Below are 20,692 nucleotides of genomic sequence, written 5' to 3' on the forward strand. Positions count from 1 at the left end.
ATTTGCCAAAGGCCACACAGTGGGTTTCACGACTGAGCGGAGAATCAGTCCTGGTCTCCAGAGTCATAGTCCAACACTCCAACCACTATGCCACACCACAAAATAATTAAATAATAATAGGCTTTTCATGATCCATTGCACTGCACTGCAAAGATTTGGTGGGAGTAAAGGAAGGAGCCTTCATCCTGCCTTCTTAGTGGTACAGTTCTGGCAGAAGCTTTCTAACATAATGAAAACTAGCTTTCATAGCTGCACTTGGTTGGCTTGCTGTGGCTTTGAGGACACAAGAGAATTCTTACCTTTTTTTAAATTAAAAAAAAAACCTACTGGCTCATGCTATTTTTATCTTGAGAAGAATAAGATAAACCTTTGAGGAAGTGAGTACAGATGACGGCTGTGGTGCTATTTATTTTGTAAGTTATATCTTTGGTAGATAACAAAGCATGTACAACATTTGACTGGATCACATTGGGGAACTTTCCTGTTTTGTACGTTCTCTCACGTACGTGACTGAAGTTGCAAGGTGTCTCTTCATTGCCATCTGCATTTACGACAGCACTTCCCAAGGACAAGACGCTTTTCTGTTTCAAAGAAATGTCTAAAATGGTAGGTTCAACTTTTAATTTTACAGTTTTATTGAAAGTCTTTTGGAACTGACCTGACATGCAAGATGGATTTGCCAGAATTCATTCTCTTGTTCTAGTCCATTCCCATATGCTCCATTCCGTGAAGATATATTCCCTAAATTGCTAATCGGTATGCTATCTGCAAAATAAAAGAGATTGATAATACATGTTTCCTAGCCTGGAAAATTGGTTTTCAATAGTATAGCCATATAGGCCCACAAAAACTCAGTTCCATCCCTGGAGAGAAGTCTCATTAAATTTTGCAGTGTATTTAGGACTGGACACCAAGGGGGAATAGCAAGAGGTATAAGCACTGCAAGGGACTGCGTCTAAAGAGAAGGTCTCTGAACCCAAGACTTTGCTGCTTTGATGGTATATGAATATGAGTTGGAAGAAGTTATATCCTTCTGAAATGGCTTCTTGCATACTAAAAAAAAGAGGGGGGATTAAAGCAAGGTGACCGTGCAACAACACAGATATTGACATAGATGTTTTATGTATGTGCTTTTATGGCTTTTCACAACTACGCTAGCAAAGTAAACAAGAATTTTAGCTGATTTTATGAAGTTTCACAACTTCATTGGTAAAATAAATAGCTACTTTTATTTATAGCTACTTAGCTGCTTTTACAGTATTTGTGGAAGCTCACATCCTCTATAAAAGCTAGGACTTGCTCTGATCTAGTCAAACATACAGATTAGAGAAATGAAGCCTAAAGAGTAGCTTCTTTTGTTTGGTGGGTGACAGTCCTTTTCCCTTCTTGCTTTGTCCTGTCCCAGGGCCCCATGAAATTTTCTGCAGCTCTTTCTACTTCTTGGGTCCTTGTTCCTGCAACTTAGTATTGTCCCGCTCCTGAAGCTTCTGCTTTTCTTCACACTTCTTTCCAAATCTCTACTCAGAGGAGCTTATTGCACAGGCCCTGGGGAACAGGCCCGGCGTGGAACGGAATGGGGCAGGAAGGGAACAGAAAGGGGATATTACCTATTTTACCGCACTGGAAAACGCAGCCGATGCCACTGGAAGTCCCCATTCCATTCCCCATCCATCCCACAGGAGGCGATTTTCAAGAACTGTTCTGAACAATTCTTGAAAATCGGCCTCTGTGGGATGGATGGGGAATGGAATGGGGACTTCCGGCAGCATCAGCGGCGTTCTCCTGTATGGTAAAACAGGTGATATCCCCATTCTGTTCCCTTCCCACCCCATTCCATTCCATGCCAGGCCTGTTCCCCAGGGCCTGTGCAATAAGCTCCTCTGATTGGCTTGTGAGGATAGAACAGAAATATGCTCTTATGCTCTTAACCACAGAGCTTACAAAAAAAATAGGAAAGAACACTTTTTTGTGCAATAGACTTCAGATTAGACTGTAAATCTGAAGTCATAGAATCATAGAATTGTAGAGTTGGAAGAGACCACAAAGGCCATCCAGTCCAACCCCCTGCCATGCAGGAACTCTCAATCAAAGCATCCCCATGCAGGAACTCTCAAACAAGTCCTATGTTTTAATTGGGAAGAGGTTATTTATGGCTTCTTTAAGTAATAATGGGGGAGGGGTATACATAATACCAGTCTTTTTATTTTTTATTTTATTTTTAATATTTATGCAAATTTACAAAGATAGTTTTGTCATAAGATATTTTGAGGTTTCATTACATCCGTATACATTCATTTCCATTACATTTATATATACTCAGTCTATTTTATCTTCTCATTCTTGTACCACATATATAACATAGATATTTTGAATCATAACATAAATTTGGGTTTCAATCATCTTATAACTAAATACATAAATAATTGTCATATAACCATTTAAATGACTTTCGATCTTTAGTCTTCTGGAGAGGTCCCTTTTTTGTATCTTTCATTTCATAATCCAATTATTTACTGTATATCTACCATTTTTTCCTTTCATCATATTATTCTGTTAAATGATTAATTACTATCTATAGATAGAAGATAGCTTTTAGGTCCCCAATTTGGTGTTGTAATTGTCTTCATTTCTTTTTCATCCTTCTTTAATCTACTTTACATTCCCTAAGAAATATTACATGTATATGTCTTTATCTAACAGTGTCACAACTGTTTAATTATTGTCAGATACTGTATAGAGTATAGATTTAAATTTGCAGTTACTTTACATATTGTAGCCTTATCATTACATATAATTGATCCACATCTGGAGCAACAAAACAGATTTCTGTTGTAGTCACCATCATACATTCTCCTATTCTCCCCTTACCAGTCTTTTTTTGTGTGTCTAAAATATTCCATAAAAATCGTCAATATTATCTGCTAACAGCTGTGTACTAAGCTACCATTAAAGGTAATTGTTTAGGTTAACCCTTTCTCAACTACAACATAGCTCATTGCCCTAGTCTCTTCCCCTTCGATTGACTGCACCATCTGTGGACCTTCTGTCTACTCAGAATCCTAGCACTCAACTTTCATGGATCCCCAAACATCTTGGGTACTTCTGGATGAAGTTTTTATTGTACAATTACCTTACTTCAATTTGGAGTAGGTAGGCATCAAGACAGCACAGTGGTAGTGGATTGGGTGTCCAACTAGTACTCCAGGATTCAAATCTGCTCAGCCATGGAACCCACTGGGTGACCTTGGGTGAGTCCCATTCTCTCAGACTCAGAGGAAGGAAATGATTGGCAAACCACCTCTGAAAAAATCTTGCCTATTATTATTATTATTATTATTATTATTATTATATTTTCTTATATCCCACCTTTCTCCCAATATAGGGACTCGCCCTCTGTTAGGCTGTCATACGGTAGAGTAACACAGCAACAACAAAAAAGGGTCTAGAAATCATTGGCTTCCATTTGTAACTTTCTCATGTCTTTCATTACTTCCATCTTTGTTACTTGAAAAGCAGTGAAGGTGGGAAAGACAGAATACCTGGCAAAACCTTTTGATGGGTGCAAGGAAGAGCCATCTGTCTTCTGGCACCCTATCGCTTCATTACAGTTTGTCTCTACTTTGAAAACTGTTTAAGGTTTTGACCAGCCACCCTTTTTTCTTAGTTCTTTTTCTTTATTCTTAATTCCTTGCTTTTTTTTTTAATAAGAAAAAAAAGATTGCAGAAGAAGCAGATGCTTGAGAGAAGAAAGAGCAAGAGAGACTATGAATCCTAACCCCAGTTAGAGGGATTGTCATGGTTACATAAGATGTTCTTGTGGACTTGAGGAGTACAGTTCTGGGGAAACACAAGAAAGCAAGACTGATTGCAGAGCAGGGGGAATGGAAAGATGGGAAGTTGTTTTATAGACTTTTAAATTTTATTTACCCATTTTCTCTTTAAACGGTTTTTTGGTAATCAATCCTGTACGTAAATTTAGGAATCCTGGAAGCAGAAACATCAATATCCCATATAATATCCCTTTGAAGTCTGTGGATGTTACACCAGATGATAAAAAATTTTATTTATGTGACCCAATAGCTGTATTTACATGTTGCTGTGTAAAGAAAGGGCCCTTTCACACCACATAGTGATAGTGCTAGGATTGCCAGTGAACTGCCCTGGCTGCATCCTGTGGAATTCTGGGGTTTGTAGTTTAGGGAGGCCCAAGAGCTCTCTGGCTGAAGTCTAAATTCTCTTCCATGCCAATCCTTGGCATCCATAGGATGTTGCCATGGCATTTAAACTGGAATCACTGCACTACAGCTTTATCATGGGGAAAGAGCTCCAAGATTCCGGTGTGATTAAGCCCCCATTGTAAATAATCTTCATGTTGAAGAAGCAGCACCTTAGTGTTTGCTCTCTTACTCAAGTAAACAAGGGGTGTGACCAACTTGTGGTCCTCCAGATGTAGCTCCCAGTATTTCTCACCATTGACTATGATGGCTAGGGCTAAAGTAGAACAACATCTGCAAGGTCACTTATAGTTGTTTGTTTGCTTAATAAACATCCTTCCTTTCTCTCCCAAAATGGGGTAGAGGTAGCTTACAATAAATTGAAAAAAGATCCCATTAAAACCTTAATTTACAAAGGTTAAAAAGAATTCAACATCATTATTATCATTATAAGCTAAAAACAGTTAAAACATATTTAAAATATAGTTATAATAAAATGTTTTAAATCTACAGCACACCACGTACACACGCGCTACAGGGGCCAACCAGACCTCCCAGGGAAGTGAGTCCCACAGCCTGGGAACAACCACAGAGAAGGCTCTCTCACAAGTTCTTACCAACTACAAAGGTAGGACTGAGAGAAAGCCCTCTCCTGCAGATCTTAATGCACACTCTGGCTTACTTCAAACCCCTTTCAAAGAACTTTGAGATTATTTGGTCTTTCAACCCCTTGTAATCTGCCTCCAAGGCATCTATTTGGTATAAATATCAGGACTTTTTACCAGTCTTAGGCTTAGTCCAGTAAGAAGGCAGAATCTCTATCTAACACCTCTATTGCTCACCACCCCCCATTTGTCCTGGGAGCAATTGAGTCATCTTTCTGTTTCTAGACCATTTGCTTTGGAGTCAAGATCTGTTCAGGTCCCGTATCACTGTTAGTGAAGCTTTACTCTATTCCAATTTATTGATTTCTCTAGTCCTTGTGTGCATACGTGGTTCTGTTCTTAATAAATAATAATAATAAAAAATTATTTCTATACCGCTATTCCAGCGATCACAGTGGTGTACATCAAAGAGTAAGACAATTGAAACATTAGCATGAAATAATACAAAGTTAATAATTAAGAACAGTAAAAACTAACAACACCCTATACAAGTGGCTGTGTAGAATGGAATACACAAAAACATTGTCACGGGGAAGAGAATGACCACAAGGCTCACGGGGGGAAAGCCTGGCGGAACAAAAAAGTCTTCAAGTTCTTCTTGAAAGCATCGAGGGAGGTGGAAGTACGGAGCTCATTGGGGAGGGAGTTCCAGAGCTGAGGGGCTGAAATAGAGAAAGCCCTCTGAGCTGATACATATCGAGCGTCTGGAACTCTTAAAAGATGTCTTTCACCCGACCTGAGAGTGTGGGGCGGATTGTATTGTTCTTATGTGCATGTGTTAATTTACTTTTTAAATAAAACCCATTACTATTGGAAACCTGCCTCTAGAGTTCTATATACCTTTATACCTGGTATATATAGGGATCAGCCCCCTGGGCTAAGTTACCCGGCCACTAAATTTTACTACATTGAGCTAATGTAATTCCCCTAAGTAAGCATATTGTTTTGGACTATTGTTTCCATGACAGGTCCGCATCCAGGATAACAAATGCGGCTGTTTCAGCAGGGGAGTCACATGATCCCTGTAGCCAGGCTCAGTCATCAACATGGCAGCATTTTGGACCCAATGGCAGCTCCACATAGAGTGTGCCACACAAATCTAAATGGGATGTAATCAAGGCATCGCCAGATCTGACTTAAGGAATGTGTGCAGCTGGCACACTAGTTTTAGTTGTTCAAATGCACTCCTGCCCACAGTCAAAACCTGAGCGTCCAGGCTCAAGTTAAAGTCCAGGAGCAAACCCAAGCTGCAAATCTGAGATTTCAGGGGGAGTGCATTCCCATTCGGCACAAGATGAATGAATCCCTATTCTCTGGTCTGCCTTCCAAATGACCAGGATAATCTCTGTCTTGCCTAGATTAAGTTTCAATTTGATTACCCTGATATAGTCTATTACTGACACCAGATGCTGGTTTAGTACAGAAACAACTTTATTGGAACCAGGAGAGATAGAATTGGGTGTCATCAGCATACTGGTCACACTGAACCCCAAAACTCCAGATGACCTCTCTCAGTGGTTTCATGTAAATATTAAACTGCATGGGGGACAGAACCAAGCCCTGAGGGACACAACAGGATAGTGGCCATGGTATCAAAGAGGCATTCCATAGCACCAACGTCTGTGTCTGCCTCTCCAAGAAAGACTGGAGCCATTGATGTTTATCACACTATGCTCTTAAAGTGCTACTATTCCACTTTGACTCCTCTAGCTGCCTCCTGTTGCATTCTGGGATTGGCAGTTTTAAGGAGGAGTATTTAGAATTCTCAGGCAGAGAAGTTCTCTGCCTGAGAATTCTAAATACCCCTCCTTAAAACTGCAAATCCCACAATGCAACAGGAGGCAGCTAGAGGAGTCAAAGTGGAATAGTAGCACTTTAAGAGCATAGTGTGATAAACGTCATTGTTAAACAGTGTCCCTGAGCCCCATCTCAGAGCAGTGGCCCAGAAGGTTACTGGTTTAGTACAATGGTATCAAAAGCTGCTAAGAACTCCAGCAGATCCAGCGGGACACAGTCCTCCAGTCTAGTTCCCTCAGTAGGTCATCCATCAAGGCAACCAAAGCTGTGTCTGATCCACATCCAGGTCTGAAGCCAGATTGAAATAGATCTAGATAATCCATTTCACCCAGGAATGCTTAGAACTGGGAGGCTGCCACATGCTCTAATACCTTGCCCCAAAAAGGGATATTGGCTTATAGATAGTATAGTGGGATCCAGGGAGATTTTTTTTCAATAATGGAATGAACAAACTCACTCAGTGTCTGAACTTAAAAAGTCTATGAATACGGGCACTATTCCACCTCTACCTTAGCATCGGCTGCAAATACTTTATTTCATTTCTTCCTTCCCTGTTCAAAAGGTGGAGGACCAAAGTCAGCAGCCAATGTTTATAAATGCCAGTTATGAACGCAGAACTCTTTGTCACTTGTGTAGTAGCAGTAGAAGGGAAAATCCAACCATCTCCTCTGCTGAAGCAGTGGGCGGAAGAGCCCTCTCCCTGTTCTTTGACCAGGGGTCATGGCCATTACTCCTGACATTAGGCCCATGGGGGACTATGCAGTATGGAATTCATGGACCATGCACTTGGTTCTCCACTCCTGCCTTAACATCCACCTAGTACTAAAAATAGCTTCTTAGCTGAGTTCGATAGATCTGGGTACTATCATACTTGGTGGCTGGAGGGAAAGGTGGCCTTTATCTCCCAATTAGTCCTCTATTCTAGGATGGGAAAGGGCAGGCTGAAGGATAAAACAGTGCTATGGGCATACCCAACAGCTTCTTCCTCTGTCATTTCACTATTTCAGATGCTTTTTAAATATATCTGTTTCTCTTTCTTCCTCCCACTTTTCCCTTTTATCGCTGGGTTACATCCACTGGTGCACACTAAGCTCAAAGTGCAAAGGTAGTTTGCATTCAGTTAACTCAGCAGGGGGAGAAGAGAGGAGGGGGCAGAATCTTGCCCTTCCCAGTAGACTCAGGCAAAAGCAAACTGCTGCAGCAGCTCCTAGCATATATGTTCTTCCTCATTAATAATGTTTGACATCTTGACCATGCTGTGATGTTGCCTGGCCGTAAGAGTCCCAGTTTTCATCTGTGAAATGTTGGAATATATGCATGGGCATGTGTATCACCCATCGACACTTTTAAAAAAATTAGATGCTCCATATTTTTTAGCTGGGCATGTCAATGATGGTCCTGCTTCTGTTCCCAATTGTTGTCTCTTGTCAGGATTAACAGTTACTAACTTCCTTGTGCCTGCACTAGTCTTCCTCTCAGCTCTGCTCAGCAAGGAAGAAGTCAGGCTTTTAGTTCAACCTTATGCTAGAACAAATTCTGAACCTGGGACCTGCAGCCCTTTCATATTGCAAAGTTTTAGCGATATAACTCCACTTTAGCTGCCATTGTAACATCCTATAGAATCCTGGGATTAATAGTTTAGAAAGGGACCCTTAGAATCCTCAGCCAGAGAGCTCTAGTGACTCACCAAACTACAAATCCCTGGATTGCATAGGATGTTGCCATGGAAGTGGAATCATAGCACTAAAATTGTGTAATGTAAAAGAACTATTGGGCTTTCCGTCTATAAACTTGTTACTGTTCTCTGGCTAGAAAATAGTTCCAGATTTCTTTCATATTACACAAATTTAGTGCTATGATTCCACTCAGAATGAAAGCAAGGGGCAGGCTTCCTCTTTGGATCATCATATTTTCAGCACTTCCTCTACCACTTTCAAAAAAGAATTATGCAATACCCCAAACTCCCTTACAATTGGTCTTCCTTTAAAAAAAAACAACCCTCACTACCACTCTGGCATGGCAACTATGATGGTAAAAGTTCTTGAAACCCAGTCAAGGGAGGAACACTTAGGGAGCTGGAATAGCAGTCAGATACTCTACATTAGGAGTTGGTAACTGAGGTGGATCTGGGGTGTGTGTCAATTTTTTGCCTCTGGAAAATGGGATAGATGGGTTTCCGAGCAAGAAGAGAAAGTAGCTATAATCTGCTTCTGGGTTGTTGTTTTTAATGGCAGCCTTTTAAATGATAAACAGGGTTACGGTGCCCTGTAATCTATTTAAAAGGGGAATTGAAGCTCCTGGAGATTTCCAGGAGAGGCAATTAATCCTGGATTGGACAGCAAAAAGCAGGCCAGTGAGTCTGGAGGGAGTCAGGAGTGCAAAAGCATGCTTGGCGCCATATGGCATTCAGGGCACCACTTTTCTCACCTGACCTAACCCATGTGATGACTTCTGTTATGAGTCTTGAGTTCCTGGTTGGTTCCAGAACGTGCACATCATTGTCCTGCCTATCTATTTTTGGACCTTCATTACAGGTATGATACTAGGTTACAACTATGGTAGGAAGTTCTTCAGAAACACAGCCAGACTCACAACCTACAACTAACTATCTGTAATACTGAAAACTTTTAAATTTAGTTTGTTTACTCTACATTTTTCCTTCCCTTTAGGCAATTTATCCTTGGCACACCACAAGCAGATTGGTTCTCTTCATGATCAGACTGGCTTTCTTCATGATCTCACTGTTGTCAAAGGGGATTCCAGCCCTGTGGTATCCTAAAACTCTGCCCTGCACTGTGACTAATGCCACCCCAAGTTATGTGATAGTGGATTGTAGTGAGCAGCACCTCACAGAATTCCCAGAAGGCATTCCTAATGAAGTCACCAACCTGTCACTTACCATTAATCACATCAAAAACATTGTCCCAAGTAACTTTGAGAAACTTAAGCACCTTCTGGAGATAGATTTCAGGTGTAATTGCTTACCTCCAATGTTGGGGCCTAAGGATCTTGTGTGTACCAGGAAGCTACAAATTGAAGCTCAGAGCTTTGCTAACCTCTTCAGCTTGACATCACTCTACTTGGATGGAAATCAGCTCTCTGCAATACCCCGGGGTCTACCTCATAATTTACGTCTTCTGAGTCTTGAAGTAAACATCATTTTTTCCATCCACAAAGAAGACTTGATCGAACTTGGGAACCTGGAAAGTCTCTTCCTAGGGAAAAACTGTTACTACCGCAATCCTTGCAATACTTCTTTTTTTATTAACGAAACAGCCTTTCAAGCCCTTACGTCATTAAAAGTACTGTCTTTGAAAGCTAATAATATATCGAGTGTCCCAAAGAATTTGCCGTCCACTTTAACAGAATTGCACCTTTACAATAATGTCATTCGCAATATCAGCGAGTATGATTTAAGTGGCCTTCACAACTTGGAAAAGCTTGACTTAAGTGGCAATTGCCCTCGATGTCACAATGCTCCATATCATTGCACAGAATGCCCCAACAAGATGAGTATTGCAATCCATCCCAAAGCTTTTGATTCACTGAGGCAATTAAAAGTCCTACGGCTGCACAGCACCTCCCTTAGAACAGTGAACAGTAGGTGGTTCAGTCAAACTAAGAAACTGGAGGTGCTTGATCTTTCTCAGAATTACTTGGCTGATGAAATTGAGAAATCCCACTTTCTGAACTATCTTCCCAACCTTGTTGACCTGGACCTGTCTTTTAATTTCAAACTGGGATCATACCGTCCACATTTGAAACTCTCAAAGATATTTTCTAAACTTCATAATCTTCAGACTTTAAGACTCAGGGGGTTTGTTTTCAAAGAACTAGATCAAGACACAATACAGAATTTGGTGTCACTTAAAAATCTGAGTGTGTTGGATTTTGGAACTAATTTTATTAGGAATGTTGACCTTGCTATGTTTAAAAAGTTCCCAGCTCTTAAAGTTGTAAGCCTTTCCTTCAATAAAATATCTCTCTTTGCAAATAATTCCAATGGTAGATTTTGTTCTGTCCCTGAACCTTCAGCAGATCTATACGATGGCTCTTTGCTTCAAGATATGCAGTATTTCATGTATGATGAATATGGTCGAAGTTGCAAATCTAAAGACAAAGAGGTTACTTATACTTTCCCTTTTGTCACTGAAGCTTCTTGCAGAAAATATGGAGAAACACTGGATTTAAGCAGAAACAACATATTTTATATCACTCGCTCTGATTTCCAGCAACTCACTTACCTTAAGTGCCTCAACTTGTCCGGTAACGCTATGAGCCAAGCTTTGAATGGAAGTGAATTCAAATATCTATCAGGTTTGAAATACCTGGATTTTTCTAACAACCGGATTGATTTGGTATATCCAAATGCTTTTCAGTGGCTGAAAGAACTGGAGATTCTAAACCTTAGTGATAACAGTCATTATTTTAAGGCAGAAGGCATCACTCATTTGTTCAGTTTTACCAAACATTTGGTGAAATTGACAACACTGATCATGAATGGGAATGAGATTTCTACATCAACTGATAAAGGAATGGCAAGCAATTCACTAAAAATACTGGAATTTAGAAGAAATCGTTTAGATATTTTATGGAGAGATGGGACTCCTGATCACTATTCATTCTTTAAGAACTTGACCAAGCTGGAGAAGCTTGACATTTCTGAGAACTCTCTGGATTCTATACCTCCTGATGTATTTGATGGACTGCCTCCAAAGCTCAAAGAGCTGAGATTGGCCAATAACAACATGAAAACTTTTAAATGGGACAAACTTCTGGTTTTGGAAAAGCTGGAAGTCTTGGATCTTAGCAACAACCTACTGACTACTGTCCCTCGTGAACTGTCCAACTGCTCAAAGACTCTTCAAAAATTCCTACTGCAAAACAACAGGATCAAAAAACTGACTGATAACTTTCTTCAAGATGCCTTTTCTCTGAAATATTTAGATCTCAGTTTTAACAAGATCAAAACCCTCAGAAAGTCTAGCTTCCCAAAGAATGTTATTAACAATTTGGACACACTAGTTCTAAATGGCAACCCATTCAAATGTAATTGTGATCTTGTGTGGTTTGCCTGGTGGATCAACCAGACAAGTGTGACTATTCCTCTCCTGGCAACAGATGTGACTTGTGCAGGCCCCGGTGCATGGAAAGGTAAAAGTGTAGTTTACTTAGATTTGGAGACCTGTGAAATAGACTTGTCCCAGATCTTGTACTTAGCATCTGTCACAGCCATCATGTTTCTGATGATCATCACTATGATAGGCCATCTATATTTCTGGGATATGTGGTATTTCTACCATTTCTTTATTGCTAGTTTAAAAGGATATAAACGTCTGTTTTCATCTGATGTTGTGTATGATGCTTTTGTTGCTTACGATAAGAAAGATGTAGCTGTGTCTGAATGGGTCCTAAAAGAACTAGTTGAAAAACTGGAAGATAAGAGAGAGAAACAATTCAATTTATGCTTGGAAGAAAGGGACTGGCTACCAGGAGAGCCAGTTCTGACAAACCTGTCTGAGAGTATACAAATGAGCAGAAAAACCATATTTGTACTAACAAACAGGTACATTGCAAGTGGAAACTTCCGGATAGCCTTTTACATGGCACACCAACGACTCATGGATGAAAAGGTTGATGTCATCATCTTGATATTCCTTGAGAAGGTTTTGCAAATGTCAAAGTGTCTGCGCCTACGGAAGATACTGTGCAGTCGTTCTGTCCTTGAATGGCCAACCAATCCTCAATCTCAGTGTTATTTCTGGCATTGCCTGAGAAATTCATTAACAGCAAACCATGATATGAGCTATAGCAAGCTTTTTAAAGAAATGGTATAGCTTGGTCACATTCTAGGCAAAGGTTTGGTAAGCTAAGCCACACTGAAGGAACAGAATCTCTCTCTCTGTGCTGAAGAGGTTTTAAAGCATGGGCGGAGCTGCAGAAATGACTTATAGCAATTCATAAGCCATTGAACAATTCTCCTATGGAGCCACGCATTCTACTTTCTAGAAAGCTGCCTTCTGCTTGAAGGATTGCTTGGTCAAGCTTGAAGATAAAACACACTAAGAAAGGAGTGTAGAATACCCATCAACAATTGGCTTCTTAACAGCGGACACAAAGGCTACTTGGTCACTCACAATCTTACCTGCGTGAGAGGTATTATATTTCTTTTTAAATCAGATTTATGCTTCACAGAGCTGTGGGAGGGGATTTGGACTACAGCTCTCCTGCTGGCTGGTGGATCTTGGGAGTCCCCTCCCACTTCTAACATTTTATGCACACATACAAATTAGAGGTATATGTAAACCTGTGTCCTCCTATGTCCTTTTTGTGTGTATGATGCATTTCATTTGCATGGTGTTGGGTTTGGCCTTTTTGTGTTGTGTTAGAGTACTGACAGATTAAGTTTATTTGAAAAGTTTTGCAAAGGAGATCCAGCTATTCAGCTCCTCTATTGCTCTGCTTAAAAATGTAGTTGTGGGCCTCTGCTTGTATTATCACCAAGAAATAAGAAGATGCTCTGTAGAGGCTGAATATAATCTGTAGAGTAATGCCAAAATCAAGCAAAATCAACTCCCCGCCACCCTCCAAAACTAACACCTTAGGCTATTTCCTTGAAATAGAGTAATTGACTTATTAGAGAGCAGAAATTGTGTAGTCACTGGCCTAATTTAATGGCATGTTAGTGAGATGTCATCTTCTCCATCTTGCAAGTCTCCACAGCACTTGAAATTTAGGAGGGGAGGGATCAATCCACTAGGTGCCGGTTTGGGAATTTAAACAAAGACTACAGAGAGAGGTGGACTATTCCTCTTTCAATTCTGGTGCTGGGACAGAAGATCTACTGGTAAAGCAACTCCACTGCACCTTGGCATCCATCGGTTCAGATTTCCTCTATACATGCAGTTGGTAAGATTAGGCATTGTCAAATCAATACATCTTGGTTCTAGCCCCTTGGTTCCAAAGCACTTTCTGATTTGTAGCACTGTTCTATCTTAAAAAGTTGTTCAGATCATTTAAATGAAATACTTCTATGTATGTAGCATGAAAGTATAGGTTGGAATAATCATAATGGGTTGTTAAAAATATCTAAAACAACTTGAAGAGCTATAAGGAGTCCATAGAAACAAAATAGACATAATATTAGATAAAGAGTTGACTACATAGAGAAAAGAAAGATAAACCTCTTTCTTAGTAATAAGATAAAATTACGGGTAAGGTGGAGAGAATAGATGAAACTCAATTATTAATATCATTAAGATATATATATATATATATATATATATATATATATATATGCGCTGTATATATGTATGAGAAGGTGTACGTATTTGTGGAAATCAAAATATAACCAATCTAGACTTTTAGCAGCTTCATTTATGGATGAGAAGGATTATAGGTTTGGAATAATGTATATATTATAGACATGACTTAAAACAATATGTAAAATCATAATGATGTTGATCAGTGAAGATATTATAATTGGACATAATGTAAATGAGAAAGTTTTGTTTTAAGGTAATTTTATAATAAAAAAATATTTAAGAAAAAATATCTAAAACCAGAATCAATTCACTTTGCTATTGTTTTATACCAGCGAAGTCCAAAGTGTGGTGCATGTGGCCCCCAGGAGTCAAAATGCACCCAGAATGCTCCCCAAATGTCATCCAGAGGGGGAGCATTGCCAGCATTTTAGGACCAGGAGAGGCATTTGGGAGGGAACAGCAAGTGACTTCAAGTCACTTACTCTTGTTTTAAAAATGTCTCTCCTGGGCCTAAAACAACCCTTGGATCACTTCCTGTTGCAAACAAGGAACAGGACCTTAACTCCCTTGGACCAAAAATGGCCTGTGGCTCACCTACTGTTGCCCCCCAAAAAAGTTTCTTCTGGCCTAAGTGAACTGGAGCCCCCAAACAAGGCAAAAATGTGCCCACCCTTTAGAGCAGTGGTTCCCAACCTTCCTAATGCCATGACCCTTTAATACAGTTCCGCATGTTGTGGTGACCCAAACCCATGAAATTATTTTCATTGCTACTTCATATCTGTAATTAAATAGATGTTTTCCAATGGTCTTAGGCGACCCCCATGAAAGATCATTCGATCCCCAAAGGGGTCCCGACCCACAGGTTGGGAACCACTGCTTTAGAGAGTGTTTGGGCAGTGACAAAAATTATTTTCTTGCTGGATCAATGATTTTCTACAGAACGTTACTAAAAATGTATACAATTTTTCTCTGTTTCATGTGGGAGGTCAGTGCTATTCCTTTTTTTTGCCATTGGATTAAATTCGATGAAATTCTGCCCCCAGAATGGCTTCTTTTGGGGAGTGGGAATATGTGCATGTTAGAGTAGAAAAATTATTTAACACTATTAACAATGGCTTACTCAATTTTTGCTATGAATACTGGGTATTATTTTTAAAATAAACTTTTATCAATTCTGAACCTTTATCGTCTTTTTGGGAGATATTTTTTTCTTTTATTGTTACCAACCATTCATGGAAATATGGCTTCCTCTTGATTTCTCTCAGTCTGTTTTTTTCCACTCTTTACTAAAGCAAAATGGCTCTCTTGTCCTGTGTTTTCCATCTCAACCCAGATAGGCCCAAGCTCTCATCATTTCCTCTCTTAGATTGCCATTTCACTCTAATTCATGATGGTAAGCAAAAATAAAGTTATATTCTGAGGCAGTGATTTTCGAGTCAGTTTTACAAGTGAGGCCTTTGGCGTCAACTGGAGTTATGTCTAGGATTTCTCTGCATCTTTGAAAATCTTGGATTTTAATTAGTTTTTTTTTTATTCTAGCCCATCTATAAAGGGAAATTATAACAATAGCAATAGCAAGTACATTTCTATACCACTTCTTAACACTCCCTAAGCAGTTTGCAATGTGTAAACTAATTGCCCCCAACAATCTGGGAACTCATTTTAGCGACCTACAGAAGGCTGGAAAGCTGAGTGGACTTTGAAGCCCCTGGCTGGTATTGAATTCACAACCTTGTGGCTGCATTACTGGCATTTAACCATTGCACCACTAGGGCCCCCTATTTTTATTTGAATGTTTACATACCTCTTAAAAACACAGAACGTCTCAGGTTGACCTTTAGATAGGCCTTGGCACAGCTCATCATATATCACACCTTATTTATATGCCTGTTAAGACTTATTCCATTTATGCACTTTTTATGGGGGTCTGGAAACAAACTTCTCGTGAATGTTATTCAAGAAGAAGGTAGGGAGAATGTGCATAAGGCTCATGAGTGTCACTCAAGGGGTGTGTGATGCAGACCACAGCAGGTGGCACCCGATGGGAGGGTGACACCACTGCTCCCCAAACATCTGTTTTGGCAGAAATGGGCTATGGCATTCTCCTGCATCCCTTTAAAATACAGAAGAGATGGTGTGAGTGGGGCAAGACTCAGTCGGAAGAGAAAGAAGGCCCAGGTTTTGAAAAAAAAAATTTTTTAAGATAAATTTTTAAAATTCTTTAAAAATATTTTTGTTAAAAATCACATCTTACCAAGTGTTCACTTTAACCACATGAAACAATGTACATGTAAAATTTAATATATTTTAGTTTTGCTAGTTATTTATGTCACAACTATTCTATAATAATAATAATAATATGTTTTATTTATAGACCGCTATTCCGCGATGATCATAGCGGTGTACAGTAAAATCGTTAATACAATAAAAATACAGTTAAAGGAGGGAGAAGTCTCATCCTTCAGGCAGTCCAAGATGTTGCTGGTCTGCCTGATGGCTCCCTCTGAGGCCGAGATGACAGTTGAGGAGGGAGGGGCCTCTTCCTTCAGGCAGTCCCTGATGTTGCTGGTCTGCCTGATGGCTCCCTCTGAGGCCGAGATGACAGTTGAGGAGGGAGGGGCCTCTTCCTTCAGGCAGACCTTGATGTTGCTGGGTCTGCCTGATGACTCCCTCTGAGGCCGAGATGACAGTTGAGGAGGGAGGGGCCTCTTCCTTCAGGCAGTCCAAGATGTTGCTGGGTCTGCCTGATGACTCCCTATGATATATGGGAATTACGATCTATCAGTAAACATTAGTACAAAAACTATTTCTAAGGATTCTGTATGGTGTGGTATGGGAGGAGGTCAATGGGAAGGTGATACCATGGGTTACTGCACCGGGTGAAGCCAACCCTTGTGATGCCACTGATGAGGTTGCAGGAATTTCAATGTGAAATTGTGGAATGAAATACAGGTCTGTTAAATAATGAGTCTCTTGCATGTCAGCTCTATAAATGTGTAAAATTTGATATTAGGAAAATAACTCAGAGTAGTGACATGAAACACATCTTTTCAGATGAGTGGAGGATAGTATTGGGCCATGCTGATGTAGTTAAGAACAAGTGGAAGATGTGAAGAAATTTAGAAAACTGTTTTTCATCAATGCTATGCAATACTATCAAATATTCAAAGCCCATCTAGTGCAGCTACAGGACTGTTCTGTGCAAGTGCAACACATAAAGGCAGGAAACAGGACAGTCTTTGGCAAAAAAAAAAAAAAAAAGGTCACTAAAAAGCTCTGAAACTTCTGAAGGAGCAAAAGCCATTACTACTTGGTAAAGAGATTCTGGCCATTGCCTGCGGTATGCTAATTTTTAGTCCAGTATCCAGGGCTACATCTGCACTGCAGAAATAATCCAGTTTGAGACCACTTTAACTGTCGTGGCTCAATGCTATGGAATTCGAGGAACTGTAGTTTTGTGGAACATTTAGCCTTCTCTGTCAGAGAGCTCTGATGCCACAACTACAGAGCCCAGAATTCCATAGCAGTGAACCATGGCAGTTAAAGTGTGCCAAACTGGATTGTTTCTGCAGTGCGAATGCAGCCCCTGTCAAATTTTTGTGTTCTCCTGGAGGTTCACCCCGCCCCAACACCCCCACACACTTTAAAAAACTTTGGACTTTATATATTTTATATAAGTTTTTATATAAGGTTTTTTATTGTTTTGTCAGACATTTATTCCTCCTTGGTTTTACCTGATGCAGCTTTCATACCTGACTATTAGGTATTTCAGAGGAAAATCGAATTTGAATCAGTTACAAATGGTCATGTACAAAGCAATTATGGCCCACAGTTTGCACTGCCCCATGCACATTCCAGATATTTATTTCTACTGTATTTGGTCAGTAGTGCAACAAGTCAGCTCTGTGGCTTGGCAGATGTTTCTGAGCATGGGATTCTCCCATATAGCATTATTCCTGTTTCAAAAGGAGAAGAAAAAAACACACATTTTCATGCTTCCACTTAATTAGCACTGTACATTGTTCCAAGTAGTACTATAGCTACTCATTAATGTTTGATGAACTGTTACAGTGTTATAAATTGAATTGTTTCATTTTGTGATTTTTTTTAAAAAAGAAATAATCGAAAATGTGGAATAAGGTTTCTGAGGTAAAGAAACTGAGGTTTTCTGCATGATCAATGTGGAATGAGTAATGAAAAATAAGAGAAACAAACCATCATGCAAGCATGGCCTAAATGAGTTAACTTACAAGGCATTATAATTGTATGGGTCTGTCTCAACAAAACCATCCTCTTATAGCTATCTAGCTATTCCTATCAATTTGACCCTTAAGCATTTTAAGAATAAAGAAATAAAGAAACACACACACACACTTTCCAAATCAAATCTGCTTTCAATTTCAATCAAATCATTCACCTCTTCTAATTATGGTTTCAATATCAATTTCAGCCTCTTCAGGTATAGGTCTAACTTTAACCCAAAACTTTAACATAGCACTGCTACATCCTTTGTCTTGTTTATCACTCCCCTTCTCACAAGCTGAATGTCATCCTTTTTGTATCTCTGTTTTATTTTTCTTTCTATCTATATCTCTTTCTCTGTAATTCTGATCTTTTGATATATGCCCCAAATATTACTATTATAAATACTGTATGGTATCAGTGAAACGGATAGAACCCAACTTGCTTTGGATTTCGATGTGCTTTGTGGGCAGAACAATAAAAAATCTCCATCTAAATCAAAGATGGACTCTGGTTATTTCTGTTCTCAGTAACAAAGATAATGTAATTTATTGTTCTCATGATCTGAAACTGACTGTTTCCTGTTGTTACAGAGGCCAATTAAAGGAAGTTTAGTTACCATCTGTGTTGTGTAGTTGTAACAATTGCCACACCTTCTGCTTTGTACAGATCCAGTGCCAGCAATTCATTGAGTTTGGTATGCAGTAATATCAGTTTTGCAAAATTATTATAATCCTATGCATTCCAACAGCAAATGAGAAGAAAACAGCAGAATTCCAACATAAATAAAATATGCCATCCACTACCATAGAGCCCATGAAAAGAAAACAACCCAGGGGCACACCAAGTAAGGGCTAGCCACACCATTGGGCATAGTAAGGCAAGTATCTCAGTCGCAGGTTGTTGGGGAACACTGGTGGCAGTCAGTCAAGCATTCTCCCCAGTTCCCCACAAGTCTCTTTCTGTTGGAGAGACTTGCACCCACAAAACTAGTCTGTCTGTTCAAAAGGTCAATGGAACATGCAATCCCATTGCCAGTGTTGAAATAAAATTGAACAGCCAATCCAGTTTGCCTCTAAACATGGGATTAGGGTGGAGGTAGGAAAATCTTGCCTTGTCCTATCCACATAGAGTGCCAATGATATAAGTGATATAGGTGATATGACCCATCCATCACCAGGTCCCTCTAAGACCCTCCACAGCAGCAACCACTTTGTGGCAGGCAGCAAGAGAGCAACAGCAGATAGGATCCAGTCAAATTTGCACCTAGGATTTTGAATCCTCTATGTGCAGAGACTGCAGATAACCCTCCATCATTGGCTATGCTGAAGCTGATAGGAATTGCCCTCCAACAACATCTCAAGGAGCTTGAGTTGTTCAACTCTGACTTGCGCCATACTTCATCTCAGACCATGCTATACACTGCTTTTGATGATGTAACATCGGGCTTCTAGGGAGCAGCAAGAGGAAAAGATGTTACTTTTCCTCCCTCCCTCCCTCCCTCCCTCCCTCCCTCCCTTCCCTCCTTCCTTCCTTCCCACCCGAAGCATCCTTCTATCATACAGAAAAGGGATTGTTTTTTGTGGGTTTTTCAGGCAATGTGGCCATGAAAGCCTTCAACTTCACATTAGAAAAGGGATTGCTTCTAGCTTCAGCTGGCTGACGTGGAGCACAGCATATTTGTTTTGTGCATGTTTGTCAAAATGTATATATCAATTTCCCTACAACCCCCCCCCCCATATTAGTTATAAAATTATAAGGTTAGTTATGTTGAACAGGAGAATTAATAAGTCTTCAGGGCTTCCCTGGGGGGGGGGGGTGAGCAATGCAGACCACACTGGGTGACACCTCAGAGGGGGAGCGACACTTGGTAGGGCCTTCTATTATAAATATACATTATAAGCTGTGGTACAGCATATGAGATGATTTTTAAAAGAATCCTTAAATGTAAGCTGTCACTCAGCCTTTTCTTTTTAGGAGCTTTATGAATCAGTGGAGTCCTCTAATCAATAAGGAATAAATATCTTTGTCATGCAGCCTTGCACAGTTTTGCATTTTTCATAGGATGAATACTAAAGCCGTTCCATAGGAAGAAGCCTAGGCAGACTTAGAAAATGCCCTTCCTGGCATGGTTTCTATTTTTGAAATGTATAACACATCTCAACTTCCCATTAACTTTTCAGATCCTTCTTCTCTACAAGTCCAGAACAACTCACATCTATGTTCACATGAGTCTGTCACAGGATCATTGGTTCACTTTTAAATATTTGCCCAGTTACAAAGGTGGGTGTGTATGAGAGATTGAGCATGAAATTTCAGTTTTGGGAAATCCCATTGATATTTTAAGATTCTATTACTGTTTTTAGCTGTCTACTGCTCAAAAAAGGCGTGATTACAATTTTTAATCTAGTTAGCAACACATTAGTAATAAATCTGTATGGTACCAGTAACTATTTGTTATTATTATTTTCTCCTACCTTTTCCTGGCAGAGGTCCCAAGGCAGCTGAT

General features: G+C 39.8%; 1 protein-coding gene across 1 annotated transcript; it reads left to right on the forward strand.

The window, feature by feature from the left end:
- Positions 1-478: 478 nt before the first annotated feature.
- LOC149319395 (toll-like receptor 7) lies at positions 479-12,784 on the forward strand. The gene is made up of 2 exons (XM_089511620.1): positions 479-606; positions 9,346-12,784. Exons 1-2 carry the CDS (start codon positions 595-597, stop codon positions 12,511-12,513), a joined length of 3,180 nt encoding a protein of 1,059 aa, XP_089367746.1. The 5' UTR covers positions 479-594; the 3' UTR covers positions 12,514-12,784.
- Positions 12,785-20,692: the final 7,908 nt, after the last annotated feature.

The sequence above is a fragment of the Sceloporus occidentalis genome, unplaced genomic scaffold, assembly GCF_023333645.1.
Source record: "Sceloporus occidentalis isolate IW3139 unplaced genomic scaffold, rSceOcc1.0.p SCAF_2, whole genome shotgun sequence".
NCBI lineage: Eukaryota > Metazoa > Chordata > Lepidosauria > Squamata > Phrynosomatidae > Sceloporus > Sceloporus occidentalis.